Source organism: Budorcas taxicolor, chromosome 11, assembly GCF_023091745.1.
Source record: "Budorcas taxicolor isolate Tak-1 chromosome 11, Takin1.1, whole genome shotgun sequence".
NCBI lineage: Eukaryota > Metazoa > Chordata > Mammalia > Artiodactyla > Bovidae > Budorcas > Budorcas taxicolor.
In genome coordinates, this window is record NC_068920.1 from 95,849,209 (window position 1) to 95,870,374 (window position 21,166).

General features: G+C 38.9%; 1 protein-coding gene across 2 annotated transcripts in view; it reads right to left on the reverse strand.

Annotated features, from left to right (window-relative positions):
• Nucleotides 1–545: 545 nt before the first annotated feature.
• ASB3 (ankyrin repeat and SOCS box containing 3) overlaps nucleotides 546–21,166 on the reverse strand; it is a 161,504-nt gene continuing 140,883 nt past the window's right edge. For both annotated transcript variants that reach the window (XM_052647499.1, XM_052647501.1), the window contains exons 8-10: nucleotides 19,219–19,476; nucleotides 12,943–13,076; nucleotides 546–1,224 (exon numbers count right to left, since the gene is read on the reverse strand). In XM_052647499.1, coding sequence (XP_052503459.1) covers nucleotides 1,019–1,224; nucleotides 12,943–13,076; nucleotides 19,219–19,476 — 598 coding nt within the window. In that variant the 3' untranslated portion in view covers nucleotides 546–1,018. The remainder of the gene's footprint in view (nucleotides 1,225–12,942; nucleotides 13,077–19,218; nucleotides 19,477–21,166) is intronic.

Genomic DNA, 21,166 nt, shown 5'->3' on the forward strand with positions numbered 1-21,166 from the left:
TCATAGCTCACTCGATACAATATTCAGTCCTCTCTGACTCTAGATTCCTAGCAAACAAGTGTAAAACCAATGAGGCAGTATCTCATTAACCTAAGTCTCTAAGGTTTAAATTTCATGGACTATTTGATAACTTATCCAGATAGTAAAAAGGAAATATATTATAACATTAACAAAACTAGCAACCACTGCTTCATAAGATTGAAGCTACCCTCTGATCTGGAGACTGAATGGACCTGCAGTGTTACATCTGGTCATGAGCAACTCAGAAATACATACCTTTCTTTCTTTAAAAATGATACCACAGAAATGTCTCTCCCAGTCTCCTAGTACTAAGTAAATGTGGTAAAATGCACATTTATCTCAATATTGACCTATTTTTTTTTTCAACATGTCTTTGAATTTAAGTCTGTTCTTGCCTTTGCAGAAACAGGAATCTTTTTTTTTTAAGCCAAAAAGAGTATCAAAGAACTGAGAAAAAAAAAAAAAGCAAAATGATTTATTTTCTATAGTCTTTAAAAAGAGAATTCTCCCCTGAGTTTACCTGTGAAAAGCCAATGAATTTCAAATGAATTAAGAGATGAGAACAGAATACAGTTCTTTTATAAACATAAGAGATACTCAACTTCACTGTGTGTATATTTCCAGTGAAGACTTATGCCTTTTCTTCTAAGCTCTAGCCCTAAGTAAACACAGAATCATAGGTGGAAACAGGCCATGTTTAGCACTAGAAGCAGCATTCACAGTTCATTCACAGAATAAAGCAGAAAATGGTTAGGTAAATGAATATTACAACATAAAGTGTACTGATGATAAAACTGCAATAAAGTAACTTACATGATGTTTACAACACTTTTTTTTACCAGGTAGCCTAGTTGTAAACATTTCCATTAAACCACCGCCCTCTAAAGCCTAACCAACGACACAAACAAAAATCATCTTTTGTGACAATAAAATTGTGAAGAACTTGTACTCCATGGCTCCTTATCTTGGTGGTTTTCAGAGTAAGACAAATACTGTGTTAAGAGGTTTCACTGATTTCTCCATCTTGAATAACTTCCAGTTCTGGAACCTCATTCATCCTCAAAACCTCTGCATAGAGCAAATAATCATGTAGGATTCTGGGAAGAGGCAACTGACGGATAAAACCATCAGACTGTAGGTGTTCTAGTTTTAGACGGGACCAAATTTCCAAACGACAAAGGTGGGTCAGGGATGGAACAGAGGCTGGAGAAACAAACATAAAAAGAAAGATAAAAATGTTGAACCAGAAAGTATAACAGTCCATTAAGGCAAATGCCCTTTTTCCCCCTCACCTCTGTTAGTAAAAACAAGTGGTATGCTACTTAGACTTACTTTTGAAAGATTACTTGGGCCAGGATGACCAAAATAAACTCCATTTATTTATTCATTTTACAACCTTCCTGGTTCTTCTTCCTCCAATTTCTGGCCACACATTCCAAAGTCAGTACCCAGCACCATACAGAATTAATGTTCAAATCCTAAATATCTGGCAATACCAGTTGGGACTTAAGAAATGGGTGATCTAACTTTAGAAATGATAGAAAAGCACAGCAGCAAACATTACTTCCCACTCCCTCTCGCTGCAAATGGTCTCCAGACCCACCACATCAAGTGAATAAATAAGTAGCTTATATTCGTTTTGCTCTTTTTATCCATGAAATAGAATGAAATTTTAAAATTGACAGAAAAGGAACCTTTACTGAAAGCCTACTAAGCCATCTGCCCACACACATTCTATGTTTATCTTCCTTTACTCTGTGAGGTAGGCATTATCACGCTCTCATAGGGACAAGAAAACAAGAGATTTAAGTAACTTTTCAAAGGCCAAACATCTAATACATGGTAGACCATGATTCAAATCCAAGTGCCCATGACCCCAAAACATGCATGTATATGTACGCATGCTAAAACCACTGCTGCTAAAAGCTAATAACCAATTAAAAGGATAACCAACATATGCTTAATTAGCAATCATATGACAGTGGTTTTACTAAGATGAGAAGTGTTAATTAAAGAAGTTAATGTTCATGACGAGGGGTACCTCCTCACCACCGCCCTTCCTGACCTTCAATGTGGCATAGCTCCTCTAGGCCCTCCTGCGCTCCTGCAGCGACTGCTCCTTGGACATCGGGTTGCTCCTCCCCGACGCCGCCCCTGACCTCGGACTTGGGTAGTTCCTCTCGGCTGTTCCTGCGCTGACGCAGCCTGGCACTCTTGGCTGCTGCCCCTGACCTCGGACGTGGGGTAACTCCTCTTGGCCACCACCCTTCGGGCATGGGGTCCTCCTGGCTTCTGCCCCTGACCTTGGACGTGGGGTAGCTCCTCTCGGCTGAGCTTCGTGCACTAGGCGCAGCCGCCCGCGCTTCGTGCGCCGGGCGCAGCCAGTCAGTTTTCATTCCAATCCCAAGGAAAGGCAATGCCAAACAATGCTCAAACTACCGCAAAACTGCACTCATCTCACATGCTAGTAAAGTAATGCTCAAAATTCTCCAAGCCAGGCTTCAGCAATACATGAACCCTGAACTTCCTGTTCAAGCTGGTTTCAGAAAAGGCAGAAGAACCAGAGATCAAATTGCCAACATCTGCTGGATCATGGAAAAAGCAAGAGAGTTCCAGAAAAACATCTATTTCTGCTTTATTGACTATGGCAAAGCCTTTGACTGTGTGGATCACAATAAACTGTGGAAAATTCTTCAAGAGATGGGAATACCAGACCACTTGACCTGTCTCGAGAAATCTGTATGCAGGTCAGGAAGCAATAGTTAGAACTGGACATGGAACAACAGACTGGTTCCAAATAGGAAAAGGAGTACGTGAAAGCTGTATATTGTCACCCTGCTTATTTAAATTATATGCAGAGTACATCATGAGAAACGCTGGACTGGAAGAAACACAAGCTGGAATCAAGATTGCCGGGAGAAATATCAATCACCTCAGATATGCAGATGACACCACCCTTATGGCAGAAAGTGAAGAGCTAAAAAGCCTCTTGATGAAAGAGAAAGAGGAGAGTAAAAAAGTTGGCTTAAAGCTCAACATTCAGAAAACGAAGATCATGGCATCTGGTCCCATCACTTCACGGGAAACAGATGGGGAAACAGTGGAAACAGTGTCAGACTTTATCTTTTTGGCCTCCAAAATCACTGCAGATGGTGACTACAGCCATGAAATTAAAAGACGCTTACTTCTTGGAAGAAAAGTTATGACCAACCTAGATAGTATATTCAAAAGCAGAGACTTTACTTTGCCGACTAAGGTCCGTCTAGTCAAGGCTATGGTTTTTCCTGTGGTCATGTATGGACGTGACAGTTGGACTGTGAAGAAGGCTGAGCGCCAAAGAATTGATGCTTTTGAACTGTGGTGTTGGAGAAGACTCTTGAGAGAGTCCCTTGGACTGCAAGGAGATCCAATCAATCCATTCTGAAGGAGATCAGCCCTGGGATTTCTTTGGAAGGACTGATGCTAAAGCTGAAACTCCAGTACTTTGGCCACCTCATGCGAAGAGTTGACTCACTGGAAAAGACTCTGATGCTGGGAGGGATTGGGGGCAGGAGGAGAAGGGGACGACAGAGGATGAGATGGCTGGATGGCATCACTGACTGGATGGACATGAGTCTGAGTGAACTCCGGGAGATGGTGATGGACAGGGAGGCCTGGCGTGCTGCGATTCATGAGGTCGCAAAGAGTCGGACACGACTGAGCAACTGAACTGAACTGAATGTTCATGAAAACTAGGAGTACTAAAAACAGATACTGGTTTTATGTGAATCAAATCTAATGCCTTTTGTTAAGTGCAAGAAATCCTTCATAAATCCCTGTGAAATGAACCAAAGATTACCAGACCAGGATCAGAGCAGCAAAGACAAGTACAATCAAGAGCCCAACTGACATCAGACCTGCTGGTCTGACTTCAAGTCTAGGGTTCTTTATTAATAACCCACAGGGCCTGAGACATGCTAGTTCTCTACCATCAGTAATATCTTCCAAACCACTGAAGTGAGTCCATCATCTTAGATTTTAATTTAAGCTTACTAGTTTAAGTTTAGTTCATTCAGAATTTGGGTAACTCCTCAAGTCACAGTGTTTCAAAATGCCAAATTAGAAAAGCAACAGAGTTAGTTTATTTTGTAAATAAAACCAAAGTCTAAGAAGAATATTCCCTTAAACTGTGAGTCACATAGATTCCCCACTATAAAAATAAGACTACAGCAACGACAATATAGAGAATATTTACTTCCACTGTTTCCATATTTAATACTGTTTAAAATTTTATGCTTATCTGTAAACTTAAGGAAGAATCATTCTCACTTCAAAGATGAGAAAACACAGATAAAGGGAACACTGGAATGATCAGCAGAAAACCATATGGAAAAAAAGCTCAAACTGCAAACCCCAACAATTTTCCAAAGGAGTACTAAGTAGGTTCAACTTCAACAAGCAGGTGGCCCATGTTCAACTGTTACACATAAGGAAGCCCTCCCTTCCTCTGAGATCATGAACAATAGTTGGCCCTAATGTCACTGGATATGCACAAATGTAATAAAAGTTTCAGAAATGAGCATAACTGATTCTTGGTAAGCACACAGCTCGGCTGGTAGAGACAAAATGTCCTAACCGCTGCAAACACTGATTATGCCATGGGCACAGCCAGAAGGAACTGATAGAGAAAATGATAAGACTACAGAGCATGTACGAAGATCATGGCATCTGGTCCCATCACTTCATGGGAAATAGATGGGGAAACAGTAGAAACAGTGTCAGACTTTATTTCTGGGGGCTCCAAAATCACTGCAGATGGTGATTGCAGCCATGAAATTAAAAGACGCTTACTCCTTGGAAGAAAAGTTATGACCAACCTAGATAGCATATTCAAAAGTAGAGACTACTCTGCCGACTAAGGTCCATCTAGTCAAGGCTATGGTTTTTCCTGTGGTTATGTATGCATCCAAGAGTTGGACTGTGAAGAAGGCTGAGCACCGAAGAATTGATGCGTTTGAACTGTGGTGTTGGAGAAGACTCTTGAGAGTCCCTTGGACTGCAAGGAGATCCAACCAGTCCATTCTGAAGGAGATCAGCCCTGGGATTTCTTTGGAAAGAATGATGCTAAAGCTGAAGCTCCAGTACTTTGGCCACCTCATGCGAAGAGTTGACTCATTGGAAAAGACTCTGATGCTGGGAGGGATTGGGGGCAGGAGGAGAAGGGGACGATCCAGGATGAGATGGCTGGATGGCATCACGGACTCGATGGATGTGAGTCTGAGTGAACTCCGGGACATGGTGATGGACAGGGAGGCCTGGCGTGCTGCGATTCATGGGGTCGCAAGGAGTCAGACACGACTGAGCGACTGAACTGAACTGAACACAGCATGTGAGTTAAAGTGAGACTGGTTAAGAGAATTTTTACTCATATTATATTACAGTTTAGTATGCACCTGGTTAAACTGAAACCTTTCATTCTGTACATTGTTAATGTAGATAGCTATTAAAAATCCAAAAGGAAGATAAAGGATGGCTGTGCAACCTGGAGGAGAACGGCTGGCTCAGAGCTAAGGAATCCTTAATACTTCTCCAGCTTCACCAATTTGACAGACTACACTGACATACAAACTTCTCAGTCTGACCAGGGAGTGTGCCTCTAGCTGTCCCACAGTTTCCTATAGTGCAGACAAGCCTTTCAGAGCCATCTGACTACACCACAGGAGCCCTATTGCTCTATCTTTCAAAACCAAATAAACCATTCATCTGCTTATGCAGATATGTGTGTAGAAAGCTTAATCATCTGTGATCAAGCCAAACTGGACCAGTACACATTTATTAGGGACTTTCCTGCTGGCTCAGACGGTAAAGAATCTGCCTACAGTGCAGGAGATCCACGTTCCATCCCTGGGTTGGGAAGATCCCCTGGAGAAGGGAATGGCTACCCACTCCAGTATTCTTGCCTAGAGAAGTCCATGGACAGAGGAGCCTGGTGGGCTACAGTTCATGGGGTCACAAAGAGTTGGACATGACTGAGTACCTAACACGTTTATTATGGGAAGCTTATATGACTTGTCCATGTTGACACTGTAGAGAAACAACGGAGCTGATACTAGATCCAAATGATTGGACCCCATGTCTAGGGTTTTCTAAACTGGTGATAAACCCAAAATAATTCTCTTAACATCTTCTAAACCACTGAAACTATCATAAATTTCAAGAGAGCTTTCCATTCAATAATTTTAAAAAGGATAATTATTCCAGTTACTGATTCTACTTTCAACGCACTATTTTGATTTTCCTCCGGTGAGCACAAGGTATCACTGGCCTGATGAACAGTTAGAGGTAAGAACTATATTAACGTAGACAATAATATATTCATCAGTGCCATCTTAGTTTAATATGCCAGTGAATACTAAGGGAATTGTATAATGATATATGTAATATTTCAAGGCATGCAAAATTCCTATGAAAGTTTTAGTGATGCATAGTATTTCCAGATGTGTTGCCACTAGACTGAGAGAAGATCAAGACAAGCCTTGAATTTATAATATGGAAAAGCTCAGAAACTGTATGTAAAACATAACGTTCATAAAAACCTGTTAAAACCAGATTTAAATAAATCTCTCTTTTCCAACATTATGGCACTGATCATAGTCTAGAAAATGATGTATAAAACCACAGTATAAATGATGTACAAATTTGTAAATGATGTATAAAACCACACTATATTTGGGTCACTTTTCTGACCCAATCATTTTCAAGTTAATATCTTAAACCCAGTTTACCTCCAGACCTATAAGCAGACAAGCAACCTTTACCTATTCATTTCTACATAGAAGTTTTCAATTTTGTTAACTTTGTCATATGTACAAAGAACAATCAAAACAGAAGGTCACATGTTATATGAAATTGTACTAAAATTAAAATAATGATCAAAATAAACCCCAAAATTCTTAATTATGCTTGTTAATGCCAAGTTTACTATAGTACAGCAATACATATACATCATAAAAACCCATTACCTATATTTTCCAGAACCATTTCATCACTAGCCTGCCTTCATGCCAATATTCAAATGATATATCTGCCTTGACTTTATTTCTATGGTTCCTCTGCAGGGTTTTCCGCATCAAATGCATCCATCTGACTTCTGGGATATCTACTACAATATGTATTTTCATCACTAATATAATGTCTTTATGGTTCCATCCTTTTGTTCACAGTCTTCCTTAACTTACTTGTACAGTCTCTCTCTCTCTTCCACTGAAAACGTCCACTAAAAACTTCAACAAATATAAAAAGAAACTACCTAAAGACGCTGGAGTATAAATAACAGATAGATTAGGACAGGAAATGAAAACTTAAAGAATGACCAGCAGAACAGCAATGAATAGAATGAATGGAAAGGGCACCACCCAGTAACAAGCCCTGAGCTACAGTTGTGAGGCGAAAGTGAAAGTCACTCAGTCGTGTCCAACTCTTTGCGACCCCATGGACTATACAGTCCATGGAATTTTCCAGGCCAGAATACTGGAGTGGGTAGCCTTTCCTTCTGCAGGGGACATTCCCAACCCAGGAATCGAACCCAGGTATACCACATTGCAGACAGATTCTTTACCAGTTGAGTCACAAGGGAAGCCAAAAATACTGGAGTGAGTAGCCTATCCCTTCTCCAGCAGATTGATTCCCCAGGAATCAAACGGGGTCTCCTGTACTGCAGGAAGATTCTTTACCAACTGAGCTATCAGAGAAGCTGAGCTGGAGTTGAGGAGTCATTATTAACCAGTTGTATGACCTTCAACAAGTCATTTAGGTGCTTCAACCTTCAGCTCCTCTTCTATGAATCGAGCATAATGCCTCATCTATACTATGAACATAACTGACACCTCTCTGAATCTAAATGTTATAAACTGCACAATATATCATACAAATCCTAACCATCTTCTAATCTAGTGAAATTGAAATGTTTTGGCTGCACACTTAATTAGTGAAAAGTCTTTTGAGTACTTCATTCCAATGTATGGATATTTCAGTTCAGTTGCTCAGTCGTGTCCAACTCATTGTGACCCCATGGACTGCAACACACCAGGCATCTCTGTCCATCACCACCTCCTGGAGTTTACTCAAACTCATGTCCACTGAGTCAGTGATGCCATCCAACCATCTCATCCTCTGTTGTTTCCTTCTCCTTCTGCCTTCAATGCTTCCCAGTATCAGGGTCTTTTCAAATGAGTCAGCTCTTCACAACGGGTGGCCACAGTATTGAAGTTTCAACTTCAGCATCACTCCCTCCAATGAATATTCAGGACTGATTTCTTTTAGAATGAACTGGTTAGATCTCCTTTCAGTCCAAGGAACTCTCAAGAGTCTTCTCCAACACCACAGTTCAAAAGCATCAATTCTTTGGCACTCAGCTTTCTTTATGGTCCAACTCTCATATCCATACACGACTGATACTGGAAAACCATAGCTTTGACCAGAAGGACCTTTGTTGGCAAAGTAATGTCTCTGCTTTTTGATATGCTATGAAAAGGCAAAATAATAGGATACTGAAAGAGGAACTCCCCAGGTCACTAGGTGCCCAATATGCTACTGGAGATCAGTGGAGAAATAACTCCAGAAAGAATGAAGCGATGGAGCCAAAGCAAAAACAATACCCAGTTGTGGATGCTACTGGTGATACAAGCAAGGTCCGATGCTGTAAAGAGCAATATTGCATTGGAACCTGGAATGTCAGGTTCATGAATCAAGGCAAATTGGAAGTGGTCAAACAAGAGATGGCAAGAGTGAACATCGACATTCTAGGAATCAGCGAACTAAAATGGACTGGAATGGGTGAATTTAACTCAGATGACCATTATATCTACTACTGTGGGCAGGAATCCCTCAGAAGAAATGGAGTAGCCATCATGGTCAACAAAAGAGTCCGAAATGCAGTACTTGGATGCAATCTCAAAAACGACAGAATGATCTCTGTTCGTCTCCAAAGCAAACCATTCAATATCACAGTAATCCAAGTCTATGCCCCAACCAGTAACGCTGAAGAAGCTGAAGTTGAACGGTTTTATGAAGACCTACAAGACCTTTTAGAACTAACACCAAAAAAGATGTCCCTTTCATTATAGGACTGGAATGCAAAAGTAGGAAGTCAAGAAACACCTGGGGTAACAGGCAAATCTGGCCTTGGAATATGGAATGAAGCAGGGCAAACGCTAATAGAGTTTTGCCAACAGAACGCACTGGTCATAGCAAACACCCTCTTCCAACAACACAAGAGAAGATTCTACACATGGATATCACCAGATGGTCAACACCAAAATCAGACTGATTCCATTCTTTGCAGCCAAAGATGGAAAAGGTCTATACAGTAAACAAAATAAAGACCAGGAGCTGACTGTGGCTCAGATCATGAACTCCTTATTGCCAAATTCAGACTGAAATTGAAGAAAGTAGGGAAAACCACTAGACCATTCAGGTATGACCAAAATCAAATCCCTTATGATTATCCCTTAAATAGATTTAAGGGACTAGATCTGATAGATAAGAGTGCCTGATGAACTATGGATGGAGATTCATGACACTGTACTGGAGAAAGGGATCAAGACCATCCACATGGAAAAGAAATGTGAAAAACCAAAACGGCTGTCTGGGGAGGCCTTACAAATAGCTGTGAAAAGAAGACAAGCAAAAAGCAAAGGAGAAAAGGAAAGATATAAGCATCTGAATGCAGAGTTCCAAAGAATAGCAAGAAGAGATGAGAAAGCCTTCCTCAGCGATCAATGCAAAGAAATAGAGGAAAAAAACAAAATGGGAAAGACTAGAGCTCTCTTCAAGAAAAGCAGAGATACCAAGGGAACATTTCAGGCAAAGATGGGCTCGATAAAGGACAGAAATGGTCTGGACCTAACAGAAGCAGAAGATATTAAGAAGAGGTGGCAAGAATACACAGAAGAACTGTACAAAAAAGATCTTCACGACCCAGATAATCACGATGGTGTGAGCACTCACCTAGAGCCAGACATCCTGGAATGAGAAGTCAAGTGGGTCTTAGAAAGCATCACTATGAACAAAGCTAGTGGAGGTGATGGAATTCCAGTTGAGCTATTTCAAATCCTGAAAGATGATGCTGTGAAAGTGCTACACTCAATATACCAGCAAATTTGGAAAACTCAGCAGTGGCCACAGGACTAGAAAAGGTCAGTTTTCATTCCAATCCCAAAGAAAGGCAATGCCAAAGAATGTTCAAACTATCGCACAATTGCACTCATCTCACATGCTAGTAAAGTAATGCTCAAAATTCTCCAAGCCAGGCTTCAGCAATACGTGAACCGTGAACTCCCTGATGTTCAAGCTGGTTTTAGAAAAGGCAGAGGAACCAGAGATCAGATTGCCAACATCTGCTGGATCATGGAAAAAGCAAGAGAGTTCCAGAAAAACATCTATTTCTGCTTCATTGACTATACCAAAGCCTTTGACTGTGTGGATCATAATAAACTGTGGAAAATTCTGAGAGAGATGGGAATACCAGACCACTTGACCTGCCTCTTGAAAAATCTGTATGCAGGTTAGGAAGCAACAGTTAGAACTGGACATGGAACAACAGACTGGTTCCAAATAGGAAAAGGAGTACGTCAAGGCTGTATATTGTCACCCTGCTTATTTAACTTCTATGCAGAGTGTATCATGAGAAACGCTGGACTGGAAGAAACACAAGCTGGAATCAAGATTGCCGGGAGAAATATCAAGAACCTCAGATATGCAGATGACACCACCCTTATGGCAGAAAGTGAAGAGCTAAAAAGCCTCTTGATGAAAGAGAAAGAGGAGAGTAAAAAAGTTGGCTTAAAGCTCAACATTCAGAAAACGAAGATCATGGCATCTGGTCCCATCACTTCATGGCAAATAGATGGGGAAACAGTGGAAACAGTGTCAGACTTTATCTTTTTGGGCTCCAAAATCACTGCAGATGTTGATTTGCAGCCATGAAATTAAAAGACGCTTACTCCTTGGAAGAAAAGTTCTGACCAACCTAGATAGCATATTCAAAAGCAGAGACTACTCTGCCGACTAAGGTCTGTCCAGTCAAGGCTATGGTTTTTCCTGTGGTCATGTATGCATCCGAGAGTTGGACTGTGAAGAAGGCTGAGCACCGAAGAATTGATGTGTTTGAACTGCGGTGTTGGAGAAGACTCTTGAGAGTCCCTTGGACTGCAAGGAGATCCAACCAGTCCATTCTGAAGGAGATCAACCCTGGGATTTCTTTGGAAGGAATGATGCTAAAGCTGAAGCTCCAGTATTTTGGCCACCTCATGCGAAGAGTTGACTCATTGGAAAAGACGCTGATGCTGGGAGGGATCGGGGGCAGGAGGAGAAGGGGATGACCGAGGATGAGATGGCTGGATGGCATCATGGACTCGATGGACGTGAGTCTGAGTGAACTCCGGGAGATGGTGTTGGACAGGGTGGCCTGGCATGCTGTGATTCATGGGGTCGCAAAGAGTCAGACACGACTGAGCGACTGAACTGAACTGAACTGAACTGAAGCAGAGATGTCCAAAAGTCAGTTGGATACATGGGACTGGAACCAAAAGAGGTTGTGGCAAGAGAAACTGACTAGAAAAGCATTAGCTACATTAATACCTCTGAGAAAGGCTTTTCTAAATCTTCAGCGGAACTAAAATCCTCTTAAGAGATGATGATTATTGTCCTAGCAAGCTCTACCTAGCACCTAATTAAATAAGCAGCCCTTGATGGATTCAGTCTACCACATGATAATGCATTCACTTTCAATTCTTGTCTTCATCTGGACAGACGTGCCATATGTTAAAGTCTTCAGAGTGAACTCTCACATATACTAATTGATAGGCTGATTTTCCCACTTGGCATATGCTCCTTTTTGCCTTTCTGTTCCCAAATAGATATTTCATTATCATTAAAGAAATTCTATACTGGAAGGTTTAGAGACTCCAAAGAGATTACACTTTGTTTTCAAAGAGAAACCTAAGAGTTTGAATATACCTCAGTTCAAGAATATATTTTCCTGAATGTCTGTTTTTGACTGAGAAAATTTACTTCAATGTAATTTTCTAAGAAATTAGAAGATATTTCTACATATGCTAAGTTCACTTGTTAAAAACCTATTCAACATGTTTTATGAAGAGTGACATTTCATGCAAAAATAGTAATGAAGAAATAATTTTCCTAACTTAAGACATAATCTGGTGAACAAAATAGATTAATATAAATCTACATAAGTAAACAGAAATACTTTGCCTATGTTATATTTAGTTTAATTCGGTTTCCTTGTATATAATCTTATATTGCATCCTCTTTCTTTTTTAACTAGCTTAAAAGCTTTTTTTTTAAAGTGAGAGTAAGTTCATAATTTGTTTTAAAATAGTCATTTAAAATATCAGTCAATTCACAAAATTTCTACCCAGCTCACTTGCATAGTTATATCTTACCAACACACTGGCATACATTCAGTAAGAAAAGTTAACAATAAAGAATGGTGATACTTCCTTTTAGAGACAATAAAATATTAAAGAGACCACACACATCAACACGCACTCCGAAGAGGAAAATTACATTTAGCATTTTTCTGACCACAAACTAAATATTGACCAACAAAATTTTTAGGATTCACTTTTGCTTGCATAACCCTTACTAAAAACAAAAGGGTATCATTAAAATATCACTAAATACCTGTTATTCTTTACATGCTCCTTAGGCTAAACTTACAAAATCCGATATGATTTATGTTGAAGGAAATTACTATGATCTCCCTCACAGTCCCATCCTCTCCCCATATAAAGAAAATGCAAAGGATGCCCAGTTTAATTATGTTCTCCAGTGACTCTTATCACTTAAAATTACAACACAGCTAGTGAAGACAGAGGAAAAAAAAGTAGTGACGTGTATTGAAAAATTGTATTTTCTTACCAATACGTTGCTGGAGAGCCCAAGAGGAGTTTGAGGCACGAGCAGAGAGCATCTTTTCAACAGCTGGAGGAAGTCTCCTCCAATTAGTAAACTCCAAAGTGAAGATAAGAATGTCATCACTGACTGAGTCAATCCTACATTGACAAGATATTAATACACATTTAGACACAAAATTCACCAAGGGTTCACTGTGAAAACAAATACCATATACCAATTCTTACAACATCTTGATGTGGAGGCAGAAAGACAACTGCAGCAAAGAAAATATTCATGAAACAAAAGGCAAGTTCAGTGGATATGGAAAAATCATCAAACCAGGTTCCTACATGAAACTCAAGTGACTGTGCGAGTAGCTGTCCAGTAGATGACAAGAGGAGTTTCTACTCTAGCAGAGGTAGAATGCCTTGCCATCCCCAGCAGCAGCGGTGAGAAAAGGCAGATTTAGTGTCACTGTCATTAGTGGATATGCCATTATCATCCTCCCAAGTGGACCATCTTGCAAAATCCAGATTGGTCATCCTTACAGACACTTAATTGAACAGTGAAAGGAGAAAGCCTAAACACCCCAAAGCGAAAGTCACTCAGTCATGTCCGACTCTTTGTGACCACATGGACTATACAGTGCTTGGAATTCTCCAGGCTAGAATACTGGAGTGGGTAGCCTTTCCCATCTCCAGGGGATCTTCTCAACCCAGGTATCGAACCCAGGTCTCCTGCCTTGCAGGCAGATTCTTTACCAGCTGAGCCACAAGGAAAGCCCAAGAATACTGCAGTGGGTAACCTATCCCTTCTCCAGTGGATCTTCCTGACCCAGCAATCGAACTGGGGTCTCCTGCATTGCAGGCAGATTCTTTACCAGCTGAGCTATCAGGGAAGCCAAAGCTGTCCCTAAACTGGTATATGGGAGAGACAGCCTATTTCTGACCAACCCTCAGAGATTTACCACAACAGTTCTTGTCAAGAACCTTCCCTGTTATAGATATGACTCTAGAGGATGTACCAGAATAAGTTTTGTCTTTAAGGACTGAAAGAAGTGACGACAAACAGTTCTACTTCTCTTTTTTCAAAATAATGTCAGATTTCCTACCAACGCACCCAAAAGAGACTTCCCAAATTTTGTAAGTACTTGAATCCTAATGGAAAGGGCAATGACCTAAGAAAAGTTCTGATTTCTAACAACACTTCTACTACTTACAAACACATTGCCTAAATTCTTTAAGCCCTAGATACTGGTCTCTAAAATGAGAATAACACTTACCCTGTGTATTTCAGGAGACTGTTCATAAAAACAGCTGAGGCAATACAGTGAACAGACTTTTAAAACTATAAAATACTATATAAATGTTTCATATAACTAGAGCCCGCTTGGAATTTTCAGTATTATATTCTCAGTGGGCCTTATAACATTGTACACATGAAATTTAGTCAAAGCGTAAAGACAACTCTAAATTCTAACATCTTGCACTCAATTAGATACTCCCCTAACATCACACTGTTTGAAGAAAAATAAAATCATTAGGGTCTCTGGTGACTACTTCAAAACCAGAAATTCTTTTCAAGGTCGCTTTTTTGGAGACATTACTGAGCAAGGACAAAAGAAAGGGAAAAATAAAAGAAAAAGAAAGAAACTGAGTAATACTCTAAACTTGTCATCTCAAAAACAACTTATTTCATGTAATTCAGGATCCAAAGTATCCTTGAAATGACTGATTAGAGTATGAAAATTATTTCCCAAATTTTTAATTCTCTAACATGCAAACTCATATAAGGAAAAACAAACTACAGCTCAAACACTCTGGGAAACATTTTACTTCTCAAGAAGTTCTCAGTGCAGTCACAATTTATCAGAAAATACTGAAAATAAATGAAATGATAAAATAAATTCAAAGGCAAACAATCTCCTTCACTTTCTAGGAACCCACACCAAAGGTTTCTCAGTTCCGGTTCCTTATTTCTTTTTTAATGGTTTCATTTTTCTACCTTAATGTGCTTTAAGTCTCACTGTGATCAAACACAGTCATTTTTATGCAGTTATCTAAACACACACACAATAAATCTGTTTACACAGCTTTAGTTAATGTTGAGTATTTTACCAACGCTGACAGTGCCACTAAAAATGTATTGTTACTGTACTACACTGACCATTACATTGTACAAAGCAGTTGTGCAATCATAAGCGACTGACAGTTAATCAATTAAATGCACAGATGACATTCACTTTCTATTATTTGTCTATTGCACTGAGGGTGTGAGGGAAACCTAGTCTTGCATTAAAATATTTCAACTCTGCAGCTCATATTGTGACAGGCAATTATTTAGTCAGATACATTTTTAAAGACTATTTAAGACAAGCAATATCTAGGAAAGACATAATTCACATGACAAAGATTAAGCAACAGACTTACATGTGACATAAATAAAATACAACCAAAATCCACTTTAACAGCATATTGGAATTTTTATGGGATAATTTTTTATAACAGTTCTTTGAATGTAAACTGATCAAAGAAAGCAAAACATTCATCACATTCAGCATAAACACTGGCTTTATCCATTCAATAAAAGATAAGCAAACAAAAATTTGACCATGTTATGCATTTTTACTGCTAAAGTGAAATTTTCTATCGTGTTTTTTCTAATAAATATAAAGTAACTAAAGTTATTCCTTCAGAGTAAATTACATGCAATTTTTGTTCTCAATTCAAATAGCTGAAAGTTTTACAATTTACTAAAAATAATATGTAGTTTACTGTTTATTAACTTTTTTTCTATCCAAACACATCCAATAAACAAAGCACAAACCCAGTGGCTTATTACCACAAAAAATAGGCAAGTTTTCTCAAATAGACAAGTTTTCACATGAGGGGCTGGGAACCCCATGGGGATAGAAGACTATTTTAGGAGCCTTTTAGGAGGATAAAAGCCTTTTAGGAGCCTTTTAGGATAAGCTAAATAATTCCCTTTTCTTCCAACAGTCTGTGTAGTTGTCCGAGGAGGAAAAGAAAAGAGGATACATTTAATTTTTTCCTTAAATACGTTATTCCTAATTTACGAATAGGAAAGAGAAAAGTTGCCCCAGATTCCTCCAGTTTAGGCAAAGGATTAAAGTATCCTTGTCACTCAGATGGTAAAGACTCTGTCTCCAATCCAAGCGACCCGGGAGCGATCCCTGGGTTAGGAAGATCCCCTGGAGAAGGGAATGGATACGTACTCCAGTATTCTTGCCTGGAGAATTTCATGGACAGAGGAGACTGGTGAGCTACAGTCCATGCGGTTGCAAACAGTCAGACACAACTGAGAGACTAACAAGGTACCTGAAACTAAGTGACAAAATTACCACAACCCTGGGGATACACAGGACTAAGGCAGAATAGCATAGAGGCTACAAAGACAGACTTGAGCCATACTACTGGACAGCCTGGGTCCCAATCTTAAGCTCTAGCACTAAATAGCTGTGTGAACTTTGGCAAGTATGTCGTACAGTCTGTGCCTCAATCCCCTTCTCCATAAATTAATGATAATAGTATCTACTATATTTAATATTAAATGAGTTGACAGTAAATAATCAATCATAGTAGCTACTGTATATCGGGCAATATTTTAAGTGTTGGTTAAAGAAATAAACTAAAAACCAGAATGGAGCATGAAAGCTGAAAGTTATAGGAAGTAAGATGGAGCCAAGTAAGTAGCTTCAGTAGTAAAACACAAGGAATATGGTTGAGAAAAATGTGGGTGCCTTGTCAGACTTTACTTTTTTGGGCTCCAAAATCACTGCAGATGGTGACTGCAGCCATGAAATTAAAAGACCCTTGCTCCTTGGAAGAAAAGTTATGACCAACCTAGATAGGATATTCAAAAGCAGAGACATTACTTTGCCGACTAAGGTCCGTCTAGTCAAGGCTATGGTTTTTCCTGTGGTTGTGTACGGATGTGAGAGTTGGACTGTGAAGAAGGCTGAGCGCCAAAGAATTGATGCATTTGAACTGCGGTGTTGGAGAAGACTCTTGAGAGTCCCTTGGACTGCAAGGAGATCCAACCAGTCCATTCTGAAGGAGATCAACCCTGGGATTTCTTTGGAAGGAATGATGCTAAAGCTGAAGCTCCAGTACTTTGGCCACCTCATGCGAAGAGTTGACTCATTGGAAAAGACTCTGATGCTGGGAGGGATTGGGGGCAGGAGGAGAAGGGGACAACCCAGGATGAGATGGCTGGATGGCATCACGGACTCGATGGACATGAGTCTGAGTGAACTCCGGGAGATGATGGTGGACAGAAAGGCCTGGTGTGCTGCAGTTCATGGGGTCGCAAAGAGTCGGACGTGACTGAGCGACTGAACTGAACTGAACTAGGAGTAAGAACAAAATGGAGTGACAGAGGAAAGGGAACACCCTGCCAGGACTGCCCACAGTACCTCTATGAGCTGGATTTACAGAAGCATTTTGTGGAGGGAATGGTGAGGGGCAACTGCTACTAGCTGTCAGAAGCCCAGACACAGCAATAAATTCCACCAAGTAAAAAGTTAAAGGTATTTAAATAGCTCTGTTAATAGCTGGATATCGCATTCAGGAGAGAGTGTTCATATCTCAGCAGTGAGCATATATGTGCATGCACATGTGCACACGTAAGGGGGGTTTGTTACGACAAGGAAACACATACAAATAACTTCTGAAAATTATATTTCTCAATTAACTGTCAATAATTTTATATCTCAGTTATCAAAAAAATACTATGAATTTTTGTGAAATTTTATTTAAATGGTATACATAGAATTACAACAGTGAGTACTTGACAGATAACGATGTATTAATCAATCAACTGCTGGAGAAAGAAGTAAATGCAATCAGGGACTCAAACCACTGTAAATTATAAACAAAAAATAAAGTGGAGATTAGAGCATGTATCTAAATTTTGCTTTACTTCTATATTCCTCAAACTGCCTATCAGATAGATGGCAGTTTTTCCTCACAAGCCACCAAACTGAAACATTCAGTATCAGAAAGACATGATAGTCCTAAACCTAAAACTTTAAATCTCTGCTTAGAGAAAATTGTTGAATTCTATATTATGGTAGGCATAATAAAAAGGTGAGATACTGGGATCCTGCCAAATAAAGATCTTTTCTTTACAATATAGATGGAGAGGCCACCAGGTGGAAAATGGAGTCACAGAAATGCAAATTAAATTTACAAGTAGGAAGCACCAGTGTTGCCTGCATGAATCCCAGAGAGGACCTCTTTGAAAAGCAAAATTTAAATAATAAGATATCAAAGCACTTTTCTGCTGAAATCCAAAATTTCAGTATTTACCCAAACATTATTTTATTAAATGGTAGTTCTGAAGAACAAAAATGAAATCTTCCAAATATTTCATTGAAATTTTATAAAATACCCCATATTCTCTATATTCCTAGAGACTTTTATTCTATTTTCTCACTTGACTCAAATTATCAGGCCAAAAGAGTTCTCCCACTGCTACAATTATCAATAATTTCTCAGTCCATCTAGACACATAACTCCTGCAAAGGCTTGTAGAACAGTTTTTATCCTTTTGCCCGAGAAAAATTCTGACTCAACTTTTATATAATCACTCATAGGCAATGCCCTTCTGGGAAACCACTTGAGGTAAACAGCTGTATCCTCAGCTGCTTCAGAAATCAGTATTTATTGAGAGAGACAGTTCAAACAGACAAGACGCTACAGGATAGGAGTATTCAATCTAGTTGACTAAGGGATGCTAGAAATCGCCAAAGCTGCTACAACCATTCTGTTGCAGGCATTTTAAAAGCAGCATGAGGGATGGCCCAAGTAGAAGAAATAGCCCTTCCGAGAAGATTCACTGGCACCCATTCCTTTCCGTTCCCTTCTAGCCGCCTCTGACCTTTTTCTAGGATTCTATCCTTACATTCAGGGCTTCCCAGGGGCTCAGTGGTAAAGAATCCGCCTGCCAAGCAGGAGACGCAGGTTCAATCCCTGAGTTGGGAAGATCCCCTGGTGAAGGAAATGGCAACCCATTCCAGTATTCTTACCTGAAAAATCCCAAGGACGGGGGGCTTGGTGGGCTATAGTCCATGGGGTCACAAAAGAATCAGACACGACTTAGCAATAAACAAAAACAATCCCTACATTCCATCTCACTATTAGCAGGTCCCCAATTCCTTCATCCCAACACAGCCATCACAATCAAGACACACACAATAACAACCTCTTCCCAACACAGGGATTTCAAGAGACTGGGGAAAATGAAAAGAGTAAGGCCCACAGTGGTAGGATTTCTTACCAGGAACTGCACAGTAGGTTCAGTGGGTCAAATCCAGCAAGCAGCAGAGATGGCAACCACTCTTTGTAGTTCGTCTGTGCTTTAACTGCATGGTTTATAAATTCAGACATATGGTCCCATGGTGTCGATGGGCAACATTTCTTCAAAAAGTAGCGAAATACTGAAAACCTCTCATACTTCAGGCAGTATGCCAAATGAAGTTCATTCAGCTGAGCTCCATATTTCAAAAGAATATTTACAATTCCAAAGAAGTCACAGCTCCATCAGCAAAAAGAAAGGAAGGTAGGGGAAGGCGGGGGAAGGGGAAGGGAAGAGAAGATTTTCACATTAAAAAAAATTCTTACAAATAGTTAATGGTAGTTATGACTGGAAAATAAGAATAGCAGATGCTCAAGAGGGAGGGGACATACGTATACCTATGGCTAATCCGTGTTGATGTACTGCAGGAATCAACACAACATTATAATTAGATATACAGCAGAAACCAACACAATATTGTAATTATCCTTCAATTAAAAATAATTTAAAAAAAGAATGGCAGACGTGATAGTGGATGGTTTTACATGTCCAGTGGGTTGAGACTAGAAGACATTTAATTTACAACACATTGCATGGTTTTTAATTTTCAACTATGAACAAGTCATGCCCTTAGAATTTAAAATACTTACCTTAAATAAAATTATCACTGACAAGTAAAACTCTTTTCAAATTGTGATTTTTTATACACAATGAATTATCTATACTACAAAATACTTGCTAAACAAAGTTAATAAACAACATGATCAGTCAAAAAAGACAGGATCAATTTCCCCCTTTCTTTTAAATTTCTAGTGGTAGAAAGCAATCAAATAGAAAGCCTTTTTTATGAACAAAAACTTAATCTACAGCTTTAAATTTTTTAAAATTAATCTTTATCAAGTGTTTTACTGAATGAAAGTGTATTATTTTATACCTGCTGAATTGGTTACATGTTTTAAAAATGATCATCCTGCTAAGTTGTGCTTAAAATGACTAAAAGTAAGTTTAACTCTTTTATGAGAGAGCTAATTGGCAAAAGGTGTCAAAAGAGGTATTATAGCAAAGATGTAAAGAGCACAGACTGGAGCCAGACTGCTCAGCCACTTACTAGCTGTGTGACTTTGAGCAAGTTACTTAACCATCCTGGCACACAGAACTAGCATTATATAAGTATTTGTAAAATAAAATGATATGCAAAGTAAAATATGACAAATTTAAATATAATAAACATAAATCCTGGGAATTTATCTATGAGACAAAACTAAATTATACACTATTTGCACAAATATATTAACCACAGTATTGTCTATAACAGATTTTTTTTTAAATAAATTAACTGTTTAACAGAGGAGGAGATATGTGCAAAATATGACAGTCATTAAAAACTAAAATTATGATGGTTATGTGATCATATTTAAAAAACTGTTAATGATATAAGTTTAAAACTTTAACAAAGTTCAATAAACATGTATGTTCACTACACAGACAACTGTGAAAGAAAATATGCAGGAATAAAATAAGTCTCCTGAAATTGGCATTAATGCTATTATAAATAACAAGAAATATTTAAAAACTTCATTATTCATAGTATTAAAGAATCTAAATAATTAGGAATCATAAAAAGAATATAAAAAACAAATATAAAACATTTAAACCATTGTCATGTGAGACCAACTACTTCTGAGAACTTGAATGCAAGGTTTCAAAGCAGTTAAATACCATATATATAAATATCACTTATGTAAATTTTTGTAAATCTGTTTTATTTGCTCTCCAATTTGTGCTTCTTTTCTTTAGTTAAAAGATTAAATAAAAATTCTCTTCATTATCAATAATATACATAGCAATTAGAAAAGAAAAACTATAATCCTAAAATTTTCTTTGTAAAAATTAATCAACTTTGTTGTCTGTCTAGTATATATTGATATTT